General features: G+C 30.2%; 8 protein-coding genes across 8 annotated transcripts; 6 read left to right on the plus strand and 2 right to left on the minus strand.

The window, feature by feature from the left end:
* Nucleotides 1–1671: 1671 nt before the first annotated feature.
* On the plus strand, nucleotides 1672–2637 carry GO595_011090 (CMGC family protein kinase; the record flags this gene model as incomplete). The annotated part of the gene is made up of 1 exon (XM_067913842.1): nucleotides 1672–2637. One exon carries the CDS (start codon nucleotides 1672–1674, stop codon nucleotides 2635–2637), a length of 966 nt encoding a protein of 321 aa, XP_067768754.1.
* Nucleotides 2638–2979: 342 nt separating this feature from the next.
* On the plus strand, nucleotides 2980–4626 carry GO595_011091 (uDENN domain containing protein; the record flags this gene model as incomplete). The annotated part of the gene is made up of 1 exon (XM_067913843.1): nucleotides 2980–4626. The coding sequence occupies one exon, from the start codon at nucleotides 2980–2982 to the stop codon at nucleotides 4624–4626; it is 1647 nt and encodes a 548-aa protein (XP_067768755.1).
* A 450-nt stretch (nucleotides 4627–5076) lies between these two features.
* GO595_011092 (MIZ zinc finger family protein) lies at nucleotides 5077–5703 on the plus strand (the record flags this gene model as incomplete). The annotated part of the gene is made up of 1 exon (XM_067913844.1): nucleotides 5077–5703. The coding sequence occupies one exon, from the start codon at nucleotides 5077–5079 to the stop codon at nucleotides 5701–5703; it is 627 nt and encodes a 208-aa protein (XP_067768756.1).
* Nucleotides 5704–7695: 1992 nt separating this feature from the next.
* Nucleotides 7696–8877, minus strand: GO595_011093 (Actin family protein; the record flags this gene model as incomplete). The annotated part of the gene is made up of 1 exon (XM_067913845.1): nucleotides 7696–8877. The coding sequence occupies one exon, from the start codon at nucleotides 8875–8877 to the stop codon at nucleotides 7696–7698; it is 1182 nt and encodes a 393-aa protein (XP_067768757.1).
* A 259-nt stretch (nucleotides 8878–9136) lies between these two features.
* GO595_011094 (enkurin) lies at nucleotides 9137–9862 on the minus strand (the record flags this gene model as incomplete). The annotated part of the gene is made up of 1 exon (XM_067913846.1): nucleotides 9137–9862. One exon carries the CDS (start codon nucleotides 9860–9862, stop codon nucleotides 9137–9139), a length of 726 nt encoding a protein of 241 aa, XP_067768758.1.
* A 2158-nt stretch (nucleotides 9863–12020) lies between these two features.
* Nucleotides 12021–12560, plus strand: GO595_011095 (tyrosine phosphatase; the record flags this gene model as incomplete). The annotated part of the gene is made up of 1 exon (XM_067913848.1): nucleotides 12021–12560. One exon carries the CDS (start codon nucleotides 12021–12023, stop codon nucleotides 12558–12560), a length of 540 nt encoding a protein of 179 aa, XP_067768759.1.
* Nucleotides 12561–14327: 1767 nt separating this feature from the next.
* GO595_011096 (dnaK protein) lies at nucleotides 14328–17018 on the plus strand (the record flags this gene model as incomplete). Its single annotated transcript, XM_067913849.1, has 1 exon — nucleotides 14328–17018. One exon carries the CDS (start codon nucleotides 14328–14330, stop codon nucleotides 17016–17018), a length of 2691 nt encoding a protein of 896 aa, XP_067768760.1.
* A 167-nt stretch (nucleotides 17019–17185) lies between these two features.
* Nucleotides 17186–17878, plus strand: GO595_011097 (uncharacterized protein; the record flags this gene model as incomplete). Its single annotated transcript, XM_067913850.1, has 1 exon — nucleotides 17186–17878. One exon carries the CDS (start codon nucleotides 17186–17188, stop codon nucleotides 17876–17878), a length of 693 nt encoding a protein of 230 aa, XP_067768761.1.
* Nucleotides 17879–18122: the final 244 nt, after the last annotated feature.

An 18122-nucleotide genomic window follows, 5' to 3' on the forward strand; every position in this document is an offset into this window, starting at 1 on the left:
TAATAACCCAATTGCAAAAGTATTTAAACTTTTGATAACTGATAAATATTTAAATGATGACTCAATATATGATTTTGGTCCGAAAAACGCAAGTGTTAATGCTGCATTGTTCTTAATACTTAGAGAAACTCATACCGAACAATTGATACAATACTTAATAAGAAGAATAGATGAAGACCCAGAAGGATTCCAATCGTTTAGGATATTCAACTCGGGAAGATTGTCACAAAATACTTTAAATGTATCTGATCCAAAATTCTTATTTAAGGTTGTAAGAGCTTCAATGTACGTGTCTGAGAAATACCAACTGGAGCCTATTTTGTTGCCATTTTATAATAAGGGAATGGAAATGGTGCAATTAAATAATGAACAATTCGATTACTTAAGCAGTGTCATATTTAACTAATTAAATTCAATAAAAAATCGATCGACCAAAGAAAAATAATTTAAACATTCAATGTGCGGCGGTTTATGTGAAATTTGTGTGAATTTTTAAATTTTTTAAAATCTTTTTCAACATTAAAAACATTTTCTCCGCTGTTAAACAGTGCAATCAAATGTGGAAATAACATTCGATTTGTTAATACATTTTAAACGAAAAAAAAAAAAAAATTGAAATTTATTATGATAAAATTAATTTTCGATTAGGAATTCGAATGGTAAATGTTAATTATTGATTTCAATAAGTAATAGTTTTCGTTTAAAAACATACAAATCATTTCGTTTTTTGGATTACGAAAGAATAAATTGGAAAAAAATAAAAAAAATATTCCTAGCAAGCTTCTTTACTCAACCTTGGGACGCTGGTTGTGTTTCCTGGGTCTTGCATTATAAAGTGAGAGGATTTCAAGAATTTCGTTATCTGTATCTTCTTCTTCATCGTTTAAAGTAACATAGCGCGTAACAGTGTCACGGACAATAACTTCTTGGGAAGGGCCTACAAGTTTATTCGTGATGAGAAAAGCAAGAAAGACGAACAACATAATTTGAGCTTTATGTGTCAAATTGCCAAAAAACCGCCTGATTGAGAAAAGAATTTAACATTGAAAAAGTGACTTTTATCTAGATATGTGCTGTGTTGTAACAAAACCGTGAAAAGTCACTCTAAAAGTTGATAATGAACGTTAAAAGAGGTGGCGTGAAAATGCGGTTTATTGATCGTTTGAGTAGCGGCGGCCAAATAACATCGAAAAATGATAGCATCATTGCATATGGATCAATAAAATTATTAACATGAAAAATTAGAATTTTTTTCCTCATCAAGCCTATTATTTGTAAAAAAAAATTTTTGTTAAAAAATATTTTGTTTTGATTGATCATAAATTTAATTGAGACAATTACATAATATACTTTTTTATAATTTATTTTTTTAAAATATAATTTGGAAATTATTGGCACTCATCATTTAAATTAAATAATATTAATCAATCCTTTATGTGACGTTGGCATTTCTTATCGTTTTGTTGTCAACTTTTTAAATGTTGTTTGACCGGTCCCAATTTAATTTGATCATTTCTTCAGAATTTCACTTTTTGTGTATGATAATGCACGTTTAAGCACTTCATCGAAATGAAAAGATATGATGAAATAAAAGTTATAGGTGATGGAGCATTTGGTATTGTGACAAAATGCTACGACAAGAAAACTGGAAGCTTTGTTGCTATTAAAAAAATGAAGCAGAGGATTGCATCTTTTGATGAATGCCTTCAATTAAAAGAAGTTAAAAGTCTTCGTAAAATTAAACACGAAAATGTAGTTCGCCTTCTTGAAGTTTTTCGAGAGAATGATCATTTATATCTTGTTTTTGAACTACTTCCAGATGGTTCATTACTTAAAACAATTCAAGACCACAAAGGTCCATTTGCTGAGTCTGAAATTCGTTACATTGTTTTTCAGATGCTCTCTGGTATTGCTTATATACACAAAGAAGGATTTTTCCATCGTGATATCAAACCAGAAAATATTATGTGGAGCGGTGATACTTTAAAAATTGCAGATTTTGGACTTGCCCGAGAGATAAGAAGTAGGCCACCATACACAGAATATGTATCAACTCGTTGGTATCGTGCACCTGAAATAGTACTTCATCATGAATTCTATAACTCTCCTGTCGATATTTGGGCAGCCGGATGTATTATGGCAGAGTTATTTACCCTTAAGCCACTCTTCCAAGGTACCTCTGAAACAGATCAGATCTATAAAATCTGTTCAATAATGGGTACCCCAGGACCAGGAAACTGGCCGGATGGTGTCAGGTTAGCCAACAAAATGGGAATAAGATTTCCACAACAACAACCCATGCCACTTTCAACAGTGATTCCAAATGCATCTCCGGAAGCATTAGATCTTCTAAAAGAACTTCTCAGCCTTGACCCAGCAAAGAGGCCAAGTGCTGCTGCTGCTCTTCAGCATCCATTCTTTAAGGGAGAAAAGTATCCCGTCGGAAAAGTTCCTGTTCAACAACAGATCACTAAGCCAACAACAAAAGACGAAACAATACAAAGAATTATTAAGAGCAGCACAATTGAAGCAATACCAAAGCAAAACAAGCCTAAGCCTGTCACTAAGCCAAGGCAAAATGTTGTATTTTCGATCCAACAAGATGACGAAATTGATGATATTTTTGCGGATCTTTAAGAATAAATCATAAAGTAAAGACCAACATGATATATCATATGATTTTTTTGTGAATTTTAAAATCAAATTAAAAATGATTTGTAAAATATTTGAAATTTTATTTACGAACTCTGAATGGTTTTTGCTTTGATTTATTTGTGCATGAGAAAATCATACATTTTGAAAATAAGAAAATAAATTTTGTCAAAATTACTCAAAATGAAGAAAATAGCATTATTTTAACGTTATATATATTTGAATTAAGAGTAATCAAATTCATTTTGACTTTTGAGTGTAAGTTTCTTATCGTCAATATGCAATGAATCAATTTTAATCGTCTGACTTTATAAAGCTATCAAAAATATGAGCCAGCGCGTTTCCCCACGCTATAGGAGATATAATACAACAAATGATAAAAAACTTCATCACTCAATAAAGATAAAAAGAATGTCTACGGAAATTCCCACAATGCTCGTTGAAAAAACAAAAAATAATACACAATTTGATCAATTTTTCATCTTAGGGGCTCACCCTTTTCATGGGCCTTGTGAAGAGCCAAATTTTTTAGCTTTTTTTCCACCAACAGGTTTTAATAGATCAAATGAAGAACTTCGCAAACTCAAAGAATTTTGTTATCCAAAAGGTTTTAATGAAGCGCAAAGAAATCCTAAAAACAAAAGCATATTACAAAGTGAATTTGTCTTCTATTTAACAAATAATAATTCTGAACGTACATATGGAATTTGTGTACATGTTTACCTTGATGATCCTAACACATCTGCATTTTTTTGTACTCAAGATAATCGTTCATATCCTTTTTGTTTTTGTTTTCTTGCGTCTACTCCATTTTTATCTTCACATTTCCAATTTTTATCCTATCTTGCACTTGTTATTTGTGGTCGAGTTGAGTCTACGCATCTTAAAGGGGTTGAATCCAAGCCTCCATTTGAGATTCAAGGCGATTGTTTAGATGGTCTCAAAATCAATTCCAATCAAACCATTGCAGTAATTGAAGGAATAGAGTCACCTCCTATTCTTAGTGAGGAGCTTATTTTTTATTATAAATTACCGACACATCAAACAAATGTCTATCAAAGACCTATTCATCTCGCAGACGAAATTGATTTATGTCTTCCACTTCACAAAGATATTAATCCACTTGCGTATCCCACATTACATGCCTTATTTTCATGTCTTTCTCCCACTATAATTGTTCAATTATATAATGCTATTTTACTTGAACAACATATTTTAATAGTATCCAATGATGTCCATAAATTATCACTTTCTGTTATAGCCATAACACAACTTCTTGATCCATTCCAAACACAGGCGCTTTTAATTCCTGTTTTTCCAGATAATGAATCATTAGATCAAATACTTGAAACGCCAGTTCCATACATAATCGGCGCATTTAAAACAAGCGCAACGCCTGATGTCATAGTTAACCTTGACAAAGGCACCATTCAATTGCCGAGTGAATTTCCCATGTTCCCCAAATACAAAGAACTTATTTCGAGTCTTGAGGAAATTCTTTCTAAGTATTCTAAATCAATCCTCGTACCTAAGAAGCATATTAGGCCTCTTCTTGGATTGTTGACAAAGAAAAAGAATCCGGAATATCAATCGTTTATTGATAATATGAGCGTTTATGTATTCCCTTCGATTTATACAAAAAATATATCAATGAAATACGTGTTCACTACGTTCATTGTTGATGATATTATAAGATTGTTTAAGAATTTCTTTCCGCCTGTATTAGACGATCTTGTAAAATGTTGTTTTGTTACAGATAATACAACATATACAGGTGATTACTATAAGCCTGTGACTGTGTTGAATATGGAACTGTTAAATTCAACAGTGCCTGAAGAAGATCAAGAATTTTATTCATTGTTCTTCCCAACACAATTGTTTGATACGTTTTGTAATTCATTGACAGATAAATATAGTCAAGAAAAATTACAAGGAATTGTTGCTGACGATGCACAGCAGCAACAACAAGCTTGAAAAATTGCTTTCACACAAATCTAATTGTAAAAAAAATTCTATAAAACGATATTTTTTTATATGAAAAGTAACAGTTTTTGAATACAAAAATTTCTGTATAATGATTTAAAAAGTGTTGTAAATGACATTTGATGTGAAATGTTTTACTCGGAAACGGTTTTCTCCGCGGCAAATGAACAGCTAAAAAACCCTCGGGAATGCATTCAAAAATAAATTTAAACGATAGAATTTATTGAGCTAGCGACCGTTTTCGCTCTATTATTTTTTGTGGGGAAAAGTGATGGTTAGCGGTTTTTCAATCCCAAAATTTTAGCTATGAAATTTTGAAGTACTTACAGTAGGCCGATAATGGATAGAACGGTTGAAAATGGTTTGCATGGATATTGACTTATAACGATAAGAAATTCTGATTGGATGAACAGTCAGGCAAGCTTTGATTATCTACGGCAAATGAGAAATGGTAAAGATGCACCAAATGTCAACAATGCTAACAGATCATTTATGTATCTTACATCATTTCAAAATCCTCATCAAAATCCAGGATTTCCAAATTCTCCACTAATTCCATCGTCTAGTCTGCCAATGACAACAGGTGTATGGGGTGCACAAAATCCTGCAAACCCAAGGCCACAAAATCCAACTTCTGACGCAACATATATTTATAGACAATTTTCTGATATAAGAACTCCTTATGTATATCCATCAATAGTTGTTAATGGAATGTTAAGAGATGTTAATGAAATTGTTCGTTTTATTGTTTCTAATCATTCTTTTCCACCACAAATCAATGACAACTCCGAGGTTTCAACAATCGATCAAGCTACTCACGTTCCAATCATTTGTCCAGGAAGAGGAATTCACTGTACACATTCTCAATGTTTTGACATACCGGAATTTTTAATAATGCAAAACCCAGAAAATCCAAATTGGATATGTCCAATATGTTCTGCACCATTATCCATTGAAACTATATGCTATGATCCAATGTTTTTCAAGACAAAGAGAGAAGTGAATTCAATTGATCCATCACAACAAAGGCAAGATGATGTTTTTAATGCGTTCTTACCTGTGTTTTAGAATACATACATTTAATTAATTGTATTTGTATATTGCAAATTATTTATATATAAAATTTCCCTAATCGTACTTTTTTGGAAATTCCTTTTTTCTCTTGTAAGAAATCAAAGGATAACTCTGGAATTTCTAGACGAAAATCCTTTTTTTAGAAAACTTAGGTGGGAGGTGGAAATTTCGAACGTTAAGATATGGGGTGCCTCTAATTCGAAATACGTTAAATGCAACAAGATGAAACAAAAGAACCTCTTGTTAAGTCAAAGCCAGATGCTTTAAATTCTTTGCTTAAATGGGAAACTGAAGATAATAAAAAACTTAAGGATTTCTATGATGGTTTCTATTCACTATTTCATCAGTATCCAAAAGAAAACCAAGAGATTCATAAAATTAACTCAAATGTTTTGCACCTCTTTGAACAAGTTAAAAATTTTATAAAAGAAAGAACAGCATTTATTGAATTACTTCAAGATAATTGTACAATAGAAAACATAACAGGGCCTCTTGGTGGATGGGTCGCAAATGTGCCAAAATTAGCGCACTCATTTTTACTATATTTTCATGATTATTTTTTATATTTTGATCAAGTTATAAGCATGATTGAAAATTCTGAAGAACTATCAAATGTAATTAAAGACAAAGAAGAAGAATTAGCAATATCGTTTTCTCAAACGCTTCAAGACCTTTCTCATTATCCTGAAAATGTCCTTCAATATTATCAAAAAATTGATTCCTTCACTACAAAAACGACACCTCCAAATCCAGACGAGAAAAACATCAGCAAAATCATCCAATGCATGAATGATTCTAGTCAAAAATGTTTAGCTGCTGCATCAGATGATTTTCCCAAAAATTATACAAATTCTGATCTTTCCATTGAATTTGAAGAAATTAGTCCTCCTAGAAATTCAAATTTTGGGAAATTCATTATTGCAAAACAAACCAAACCCGAGAAAGCTGACCTCAAATTAGTTGGTAAAATTATCTCAAAAATTTCACAGAACAGTCAAATGAACGATAGATTAATTCAAAATGAAGTTTATGCCAACAAAACATTACATAATCCATATATTTTAAAAACATATTTATACTTAGAAGATGAGCTATTTCATTATCTTATATATCATGATTGTGGGAATAATAATTTATCTACAATTCTTCATAAATCAAAATTTTTAATTGAAGAAGCAGCACGACCAATTTTTCGTGAATTAGTTCATGGAGTTCAACATATGCATTCGCATGGAATAGTTCATGGTATGATAACACCTGAATGTATTTTCTTTTATCGAAATCATTTAAAACTTTCTGACTTTTCGATGTGTTGTATGAATAAAAAAGGCGAAAAGAAATCAAAAGTTTCCGGTCCTTTATTATATATGTCTCCTGAATCATTTAAACATCCTTTTGACGGTACTATGAATGACATTTGGAGTTGTGGTGTGATATTATATGAAATGCTTGCAGGAGTTTCACCTTTTGTAGCTTCTTCAAGAAGTTTAATAATAAAAAAAGTAAAAAAGGCTCAAATTGTATACCCTAAAACATTTTCAAGTACGGTAATTTTCCTTTTAAAAGGAATTTTAAATCCAACACCAACAGAAAGATTCTCCATAGAACAAATACTATCTCATCCGTGGATGCTAAAGACTCATGAAGTACCAATATCTTATACATTAAATCCTCAGCCAATTCAAAAGAAACAAGGAAAAAAAACTAAATAAACAATGTTATTTGTTATAAAATTATAGACTTAATAAAGCATTGTATGTTTTTCTTATATTTACATTATGTGAAATTTAACTGAATGTTAAAGTAAATTTAAATTTTCATCTTATTTTTAAAGTAAAAAATTTTCCTATAGCAATTTAGATTTAAGTAATGTATAAAAAACATTTCTATAAAATTTGCATATTTTAGAATAACATTTTTTTCAAAAAAACAAATTCATATTTATTTACTTTCAAATTATCTAATATAAATTCATTCTATTATATATTATAAGCACTTTGTCTTCAATATGTTTTTCCCCTCTTCTTCCCAATCATTTTTAGTTATACAAAACTCATCAAAATTATCCAAAGACGCCAGAATTGATCCTCCTGTCCACACCGTATTATCTGCACTTGTTAACCTGTGCATAGGTTGTAATACTTTAGGTGCATAATTTTTTGGTGCTCTTGCTCTTGCCAACACTTCTAATTGTGTTCTAAAGTTTGGCAAACCCGATAATCCTCCGCTTGTTACTATATTTGCCCACAATTGTCTTCTCACATCTGCGGGTGTATTATTATTATTAATTGACATTGATAAATAGTCAATAATCATTGGATTTTTTTGTGGCAAATTCGGATTCCAAATAAGTGCCAAAAGTTGTCGCATTTCGTCTTGAACGTTAATTCCGTTGGGGTTCCCCGGCATGTAATATTTGATGTTGGGCTCTTGTGTGCCAAATGTTAAGCATGAACGAATAATATCTTCTAACACAAACCGTGTACAACAGCGACGTTGACTTTCTGTTGGAATACTTGGGTTGTTTGGATCATCTAAAATTGTCTGAATAACTTTCCCACATGATAAAAAGTAATTCTCAAGTGCACTACATAGAAATGAGCCTCCAATGTTCCCAATACGCATGGATTTAAGAAGTGGTCGACCTTCAAGTATTGGTGTGGAACGAACACAGGACCAACCAAAATCAACTACAACAGCTGTACTTGAGGAATGAGCAAAACATGCTAGGACAGAGTCATATTCTAAACAAACCATGGGATGTTGTGCAAATTCAAATGCTATTTCACAGACACTTTCACGCCATTTATCAAAGTTTTCTGGATTGAGTGTTAAATGTGATGGTTGAGAAACAAGAATAGGGCATTCTCCTGAATCAATAGAAAGACAAGATCCTTCATATGTCCAATCAAAAAAAGAACTTAATAAATTGGCATCTGTTAATGAACCACTGGAATCAATGAGGCGTTTCTCTTCAATACCAGGAATCTTTTTTTCAAGCCAATTCTTTCCAAAATGAAAATAGGTGTCGCCATCATCTTTTAATTGACATGCTGCAGACGGAATATTAAAAAGAGGCACAGCGTCACCTGCAAAACCAAACTGAATTGACGATGATCCAATATCGTAAACAAGCGAATTGTATTTGGACTGAAGTAAATTCCACATGTGGAAATAGGGGTGCCCTAACATAAACGGCTTCACTTTTAGTTTGGAAAATTGCAAGTATTAACAAAATAAATAAACATATCATTTTATTCATATTTCTTTAAAATTGCCTCTAAAAATAAATAACCCAGTTTTCTGAAGAAATATACTTTTATTTTGATATCTTTTAATTATGTGTATTAACATTCTGTAAACCAAAAAGATAATATTATCTTTTCATTATTTATTTATTTCTAAAAATGTTTAAGGATAAAAAAATTTAATTTTCTGTAATGTACACGTTCTGTCTAGAAAATGTTTTGATGTCTGCTTCTAATTCCGCCATATCAGCTTCCATTTGTTCCTTCTTTCTTCTGAAAGATAGGCTATCCTGACCAAATCGAAGCGCAGCATGTTTCCTCTTTATGTCTGCTAAGTTCGCTTTAAGGCCGTTCAATATTTCAAGTCTTTCTTCTTCTGAAAGAAGTCTACAACGTGTTTCTGTATCTTCAGGTTGCATTGATTCTTTAACTTCATTCCAATATTGTTGTTCTGCTGCAGCTTCTTTTTTAACTCTTGCAAGATATTTAGGAACTTTTCCATAATCTTTTTTATCTGTATAAAATGTTTGAGTAACTTCTGGATGAATTTTTTTGGTTTTTGGAGCAGCTTTCCAGTTATCAAGAACAAAGTTTCGTTTTGGTTTTTCTTGTCTTTTGGTTGGAATTTTATGACTTGGAACTGGTGGCTTTTTTAATGTCTCATTCCCATGTGGTGGAGCTCTCTGTCTTGGAGGAAGTTGTTTACAATATTGACCTTTTTTGACAAAGTTTTTGGGTGACCTTTTGATTTGTTCTGGTGTTTGACCCATGGTTCCATGTGCACGCTTTTTGACTGTTTCAAATTGTTTAGAGCACGCAGCAAACTTGCTCACGTGAAGTGGTTCTTTAACAACAACTGGAGGTGGCTTTGGAATTAAGTTATATATGCATTCTTCTCTACTCATTTTTTTTTTTGGAAATAACGTCTTTTCACTTTTCGAGTAAGTTTCTGAAATGGTATCGTTCTTATTTGGTGAAATGAAGCTTGCATAATTCTGCAGATGCTTTTTTCATAAGAATTTATTGAATTGCATAAAAAAATTTATTTTGTGATATATACCTTTTTGCTATAATCGGTAAATATTGTACATAAGAAAAATGGTGGATTTGTAAGTGTAATGAAATGTTTGATCATTTATCAACTAAAAGAATTAAATTAATAAGTTCATAAAGAAAAATATATACATTACATGATAAATATGATTTTAAAATATTGACCAAGCTTTTCATGAGAAGAGGTTTTAACTTTATTTTTTTAGAACAAAGATACTAATTTATAATATTTTTTAAAATATTATATAAAAATTCAACTTACTAAAAAATAAAAATTAATAATTAATTAATTAAAAATTCATTTGTTCCAATTGATCTAAAAATGGTGTGATATTCGCATGTTTGATATATATATATATATACATATATCAGGAATTCAAATATTGTGAAATTATGTTTCTTTTTTCCTATTCTGTTGAATATTTTTTTTAGAATCTGATGTACAATCTTTAGTAAGTCATTCTTTCGCTTCTGGACCTAAAATTTAAACATTAATCATCAAATTTAGATGAATCTTTAGGTTTTAATTAAAATAAATTATTGTATGGATGATGTTCATAATTGCAAATGTTCAATTAAGCAAGAACTTATTCTTGGAAATCATTAGTGTTCTCAAACATTTTGTTAGCTATTGATTTAAGTGTAGTTTGATATTTTTTAATATAATATTTTTGTTTTTGATAACAAATCTAGATAAAAGTTGCTGAAGAAATAAAATAATTATTTTGACCATGGTAACTCTCTTCTCATGTGATCATTTCCTTCAATAAAAACTTGAGATATTGGGGAAACATTGAAATTGATAAGATTTTGTTTGATTCTTTAAAATGGTACTGTAAGTATTAAATTTTTCTGCATCATAAATAATCTAAATCCATCCATTAAAAGTTGCATAATTTCATATACTTGCAGATATTAAATAGACAAGTTAAAAAAAAAAGATTAAAAATCACTATTATCTTCTATATGTTATTGCTTTACAATAATAAGGGAATCAAAATTTAAATAAAATCAATTCGATTAAATAGTATATACTAATCAAATTCTCATGAAAATATATATAGATTAAAACCAGATTTTAGTGTTTTTAGAATTTTATTTATCTTTTGGTATCACAAATATGACAAATAATCGTTTATTGATCCAATGACATTTTAATAAATTTATTATTTTCCCATTCTACATAAGGTGTTACTTGTTTAGCATATTTCTGTAAGAAGTCACTTTCTATTTTTGTAAAGTATATCTTTGATAGCTTTTGGTCGCCGTCTTTTTTCTCCATTGTTGTTGTATAGAGATCAATTAACAACTCATAAAGAATTTCATCTGCGACACTTTTTCTGTTTGGTGCACAATAACACCGTATGAAGTCGATTGCTTGGCTTTGGAGATCATTTCCTGCTAGACATTTCACAATCGAACATGCATGTGATGTGTTCAGATCGGGTTCCAAATTAAAAAAATTATAAAATCGAAGTGCAAATGTGTACTCGCCTATTTCGTTAAACTTTTCTAAAAAGTAAAATCGAAAGAGCCGAGAAAGAGATGTGTTAAGTAAAGGTGTTAAATATTCTTGAATATCAAAATTGTTTTCGATCATAAAAGCTGCATTAACACAATTCGCTTCAACGTTGGTAATATCTGCAATAGAGTAAAAAGAGTTAACTTGATCTATCTGTGGATGATCAAAATTAAAAAATAATCGAGTAATGTCAATTACAAAATAAAGGGCTATTAGAGAAAACTCGCGGAAGGTTTCTCCCTTTATGACTAGTGATGTTATTTCTTGCAAATTTATTTCTGTATAATCAATAATTTCATCGAATCTTTCATTGTATATTAAAAAATCATTTAACGCCCTTACAAACCCAGGTTCTACTAATTGTTTTTTGACCACGGAGATCTGTAATTCAAATTTATATTCTTTTCCCCATGATGCAAGGGTGCTTTCCATTCGTTAAAAATAAACGGTCTATTAAACGGTGTCCTATCGACCGTTTAGTCCAAAGAATGCTCAGCTTAATCTCAAGGATTAAAGCAGATGAAGTAATTGTTCCACCTGTTAACTTTTCATTGGTTGCTAAAGGTATTTACAGAGGAAGTTACCCAAACTTTAGGAATTTTTCATTTTTAAAACATCTTGAATTAAAAACAGTTCTTTTCTTATGTCCAGAAGATTACCCACAAAAAAATATACAATTCCTTAAGGAAAATGGAATTAATTTGATTACTGTTCAAATGGAAGGAAATAAGGAACCATTCAAAACAATCCCAAGAGAACAAATGATTGAAGCATTAAAACATCTTACAGATATCAGGAACCATCCAATTTATGTTCATTGTAACAAAGGCACACATTTAACAGGAACAGTAGTTGGATGTCTTCGAAAATTACAAAATTGGTCATTAACATCCATCTTTGATGAGTACAGATGCTTTGCTGGAGCAAAGGCGCGCCCAATTGATGAACAATATATTGAACTTTTTGATCCACCAAAAGATGATTTTGATCAAAATTATTTTCCTTCATGGCTTAAAGACTTTGTTTAATGGATGCGTGTGCAGTAAACGAATATGAAATTGATTAGCTCATATTTTTTTTTAAATAAACATAATACATTTAAGATTAATATCATTCGAAAATACACTCGCCTCAAGAAAATAATTACAATGTTTATACATTATCCACTGATTCCATTGCTTATATTAAGAATCATTTTCAAAATTAAAATTATAATATTTGAAAGGGAAAAATCTATTTTTTGTCTGTCCTTCGTCACGATTAAGCTTAATATTTCCTTGGAATAACTTAACTTTAAAAGCTGAAGAACGGGAGAACGTTAATTTATTCCAAGGAACCTAAAAAATGAAAATGAATGTACCTTACATAAATAGATTGAATTTCTTTGGAAAAATATGTCTTAATAGAGCCATAAATCTGTTCCAGCAAATCAATTCAGAAGAATATGAAGATGATTTTTTATTATCTTTATTGGAAAAAGGAAAAGAATATGAATATTCAACTATTTCTAACGCAATGAACTTTGCAAATTCATGGAAAGTTCTTGGAAAAGATCCTTCTTATCAAGTCTTAAATCGACTTCTATATTTAACATTTCTTCAACCAGATTTTGTTAATCAATTCATATTTTTGGCAGATACGTTAGACAGTTTCAATTGGCTTTTCAATGGACTTGCAAAAATAATGGTGAATGATATGCAAACATTCCAAACATCTATTCGAACCGATCATCAAATTTGGTCTTTTCTCATTGATAAATTAAATCAAGATATAGATCACCTTTTTGAACCTTCCTCACTCAAAATTAGGTATCACGATAGAGAATTTTCTTATATTGCAGAAGTTATTCCATTTTATTGGCCTTTTGATTCTTCTTCGCACATTAAAGTCAAAGAGCTTGTTTGTTCGTTTTGTGATTTCTGTGTTCAAACGAAATCAAAAGCTTCCATTGAATTGTTTAATATTTTTTGTTTCATTTTCCCCAAAAAAGTTCCAGAAATTATAAACTCAAACCTTAATTTACTTAGTGTAAAAACACTTTCCTTCCTTATTAAATGTGGTTACATTCAGTTTCCTCATGAAGGCCAAAGTTTGTGTGCGAAAATCTCATTAAAAACAGTAGACATTGACCCTAATGCTTCATTAGAATTGGCTAAAATTTGCACAAATGATGAAAAAAGTCCATTAATTGTTAGAGCACTTTCATGTTTCAATATAGAGACACATAAATTTTGCTTTGATGAATAATTTTTTTTTATAAAATAAAATGCTTTATAAATGTTTTTAGATTAATTGTTTTTTCATACATTTTTACCATAAACGAAAAGATTCATATTAAGCAATCTCAAAAAATATTTTTCAAATGAGCATAAAAAATTTTAATTTCTAATTCCAAAAGAAAAAAGTAAATCCCTCCAACAAGAACAAAAAGATAAAGTACCGAGAATAGAGAACAATTTTTAGATGGATATCAAATATGTGCATATATTGTGACAAAAAAATATAATGATATCGAAAAGACATGTATGAGCAATATATATTAGAGATCAGTTATATTAATAATATTAAATAGGAAAAGAAGATAAAATTTAGTATGGTAAATGAGATTTGACACACTGATCTATGCAAACTCTGAGGGGACTACGACAGAGATGCAATAATACTTTTTGTCGATTTTGCTGTTGCTTTTATAAACTATTTAAAAAGTGGAATAACAAAAAAGTGCATATTAATATGACGGTTCGGATTTGGCATTAATTTTTTTGACAGCGTGGCATTTTTTACATAGATTGAGCATGGATAAAGAAGAACCAGCAGGTTCTTATACAGTTGGAATAGATTTTGGAAACAAAAGAATCATTGGTTACATTTTTGTATATGAACATATGAAACTTATCCCTATCAAAGAATCGACTTCATCTTCAAATATTGACATGCCAGCATATGTATCTTATTTAACACCAAACCGTATAGCAGGAGAACAATCCTTAAGAAATCTAACAAATTACTTAACGACGACTTTTTTTGATCTCAATAAATTAATATCATTGAAATTTGATGACACAAAAAGGATATCTTTTTCAAACAATGTCTGTTTTAAACTAGAAGCTATTAAAGATAACTTTACTGGGATAAAATTAGCTTTGTCTAATGACGAACAATCTCAAATTCTCAGACCAGAGCAGTGCATTTCTTATTTGCTAAAATCTTTATTATCAAACATTTCGTTAATTGAAGATAAACACATACAAAACAAATCCTTCTCTTCATGTTACTTATCTGTATTACCATGGTGGGACATATATCATAGGCAAGCTCTTTATGATGCAGCTTCAATAATCAAAATCAACTCCTTAGGTCTGATAAACACCACGACAGCAGCTGCAATGAAATATGCATTTGATAACTTCTATGAAGATATTGGAAAATCAAATACTATGTTCATAGATTTTGGGGATTCATCAATGAATGTTTCTATCGCAAATTATGTTTCAATAGGTCCTGACACTCTTCGCACAAACATTTTGAGCACTGTTAGTGATTTGAATATCAGCGGTTCACATATTTCGGATATAATTAGAGATATTTTCATTAAAAAACTGAAAGAAATTGCAGAAATGAAAAACGAAAAAATTATAGTTAACTCAGATGATGAATCACTAGTCAAAGCATTTTTAATGGAAATGAACAGATATGTTATTGATGCCAAGATAAAATATTATCGTTGTGAACGATTTGAAGTTGATATTGGAGCTTATCTTAGTGATGGATATAAATTTATCGCAGAGACCAAAGAATTTGAAGAGAATATTAGTGAACTTACACAAGTTGTCACAAAGCCAATTCAAAAAGCACTTGAAGATGCTCATCTTGATAAAAATCAACTAAATGAAATTATCATTATCGGTGGTAGTGCATATGTTAAACCATTTATAACGAAAATTGGGGAATTCTTTAATCGAGAATTAAGAATTGATCGAAAAGCAGCGGAATATGTTGCACAAGGAATGGGCTATATTGCAGCAATGCTTGATCCTAAAGAACCAATTCATGAAAATTTCGAAATCAAAGAAATTTATCAAGAATGTATAATTGATAATGAAAATGATGATATTAATATTTATGCCAAATGGAAAGAAAATGGAGAAGATAAAAATATACTATTATTTGAAAAAGGAATACAACTTCCTTCAGAGGAAAAGCTTCTTGTTAATGATAAAATTGAACTTATTAGAAATAATAATTTAATTGGAGTTATACATGTTCGGAATCCAGAATATGTTAATATTGAGCTTAATATTTCACATATGATTAAGGTTAAGGAAAACGAAAATGTTAAATATGAACCACATTATGGATTAAGTGAAAAAGAAATTCAAGATTTCATTAATATCGAAGATCAAATGCAGCAAAATGATGACAACATTGTAAAAATTGAAACAATAAAGTATAATATTGAATCAAATTTAAATGAATTAAAGCGGCTTACTGATTATGTTAATGAAAGTGAAATGAAAATAATTAATGTCGCAAAGGAAAATTTATCTTCATTGAAAAAAAAGTCTTTGCAAGAAGCTTCTATTGAAGTAGAAAATATTTCAGGTATTGTTGAACAAATTGATGAAATATATGCATATGCAAGAGAAAGAAAAGGACTTCTCGAATATTGTAACAATAAATTTCAATCATTAAAAAATGGGGTTGAAGAGGAAGCAAGTAAACTTGTTGAACAATTAAAAAGAGAAGGAAATACTAATTTATATAATGAAAAATATGAAGAATTAAATAAACTTAAAATCAAATTGGAGATACTAAAAAACTGGTATTACCAAGATAAACATTGTAATAATCCAGAAGATGCAAAGAGTAAAGAAGATATCTTTGATTATGGCGGAAAGTTTTCAATAAGTATTAGAGATTTTATAAATAATATTAGAAAAACAAAAATGGGAGCTAACAAAGAAAATATACCTTCAGCACAACAACCTCATATAAGGTGTGAAAATGATAAAAATGTTGAAAGACAACATGAATGTTATCCAGCACCATCCAGCACAAAAGAAATGGAAGAAGATGAAAAGGAAAATATTCCCCAACCATCACAATCAATAACAACAAAAGATGAAAATGATAAAAATATTGAAAGACAACATGAATGTTATCCAGCACCATCCAGCACAAAAGAAATGGAAGAAGATGAAAAGGAAAATATTCCCCAACCACCACAGTCAATAACAATAAAAGATGAAAATGATAAAAATATTGAAAGACAACATGAATGTTATCCAGCACCATCCAGCACAAAAGAAATGGAAGAAGATGAAAAGGAAAAGATCAAAAAACTTGAAGAAATATGTAAAAATCAAAATAAAAAGATCAAAGAACTCGAAGAAATATGTGAAAATCAAAATAAAAAAATCAAAGAACTTCGAGACACAACCAACGAATTCATTCAAAAATTAAACAACATCATTAAAAACCTTTAACGGTCACCGATCAATAAAACGTTTTTCTCTTTAAACTTTGCATCGTTCTGACAAATATTTTTGATAGGTTTATGTGCTGTTTGATTTGGTCTCTGTCTGACACTTTTTTGAATTTAGTTGAACGCATATTAATTCAAATTTTGTCAATTTGACTCTGGATCGTTCAGATGATTGCTTTGTTTTCGGTTCTTTCCTTAGCTTTTGTCGATCAAGATGTTTGCTCATTGTTTTCTTTTGATCCTCAGTCTTGCGTATCATATCTTGGTTGTAGATATTGCGTAGAAACTCATTCTTGCTATTCTGCATTTAATTATGATGGAACTCCATCAAAGAAATGCCCATCAACTAACTCAATGACAGGTAAACATGGTGGCCTTGGTACTTGCTTCACCCTTTTCACAGATGATGGATGCCAAAAATGTGTTTCAAATGACGCCAACAAGCAATGTGGCTGGTGTGAAGGTCTCGGTATATGTGCTGAAGGTGATGCTTCTGGCCCATTTGGTCTAAAATGTCTTTCACAAGATTGGCTTTTCAATACCACAAAATGCAAGAAATCAACATGTGCATCAGCTAAGTCTAAAGATAAGTGTATTCACCCATGTAAATGGAGCAAGCGAAATAAGGTGTGTTATCGCCCACGTAAAATTGCTGCTAATTCTGAAATTGAAGAATCACAAAGTCAAGCTGAAGTTGAAAAAACTCAACGCGTTCTCATTGGTTGTGTAATCGCTTTCTTTGTATGTGCTGTTGTTGCTATTGTTGTTGGAATTTGGTACTTCAAAAGACCACTTTACACTAAGCTTCCTCTTATGTCAAATAACATTTCTTTGGACCAACTTCCATCACAAGAAATATGATTTCTTTCTAAACAAATTTGTAACTTTCACTTTATTTTGTCTGATCTGATTATAATTTCATGAAGTATTATTTATTTTTTTTAAGCTATTCATGAAAATCTAAACAGGACCATAAATGAAATTCACAATTTAATTTTAATTTTCTTGTTCTAAATTTGTGAACAATATTTAAATTTCAAATTGTTGAACTGTATTTTAAATTTTTGCTGAATAAAATTATGTATTTTTTTAACACTTAACGAAT

This window comes from Histomonas meleagridis (assembly GCF_020186115.1).
Source record: "Histomonas meleagridis strain 2922-C6/04-10x chromosome Unknown scaffold_85, whole genome shotgun sequence".
Classification (NCBI taxonomy): domain Eukaryota; phylum Parabasalia; order Tritrichomonadida; family Dientamoebidae; genus Histomonas; species Histomonas meleagridis.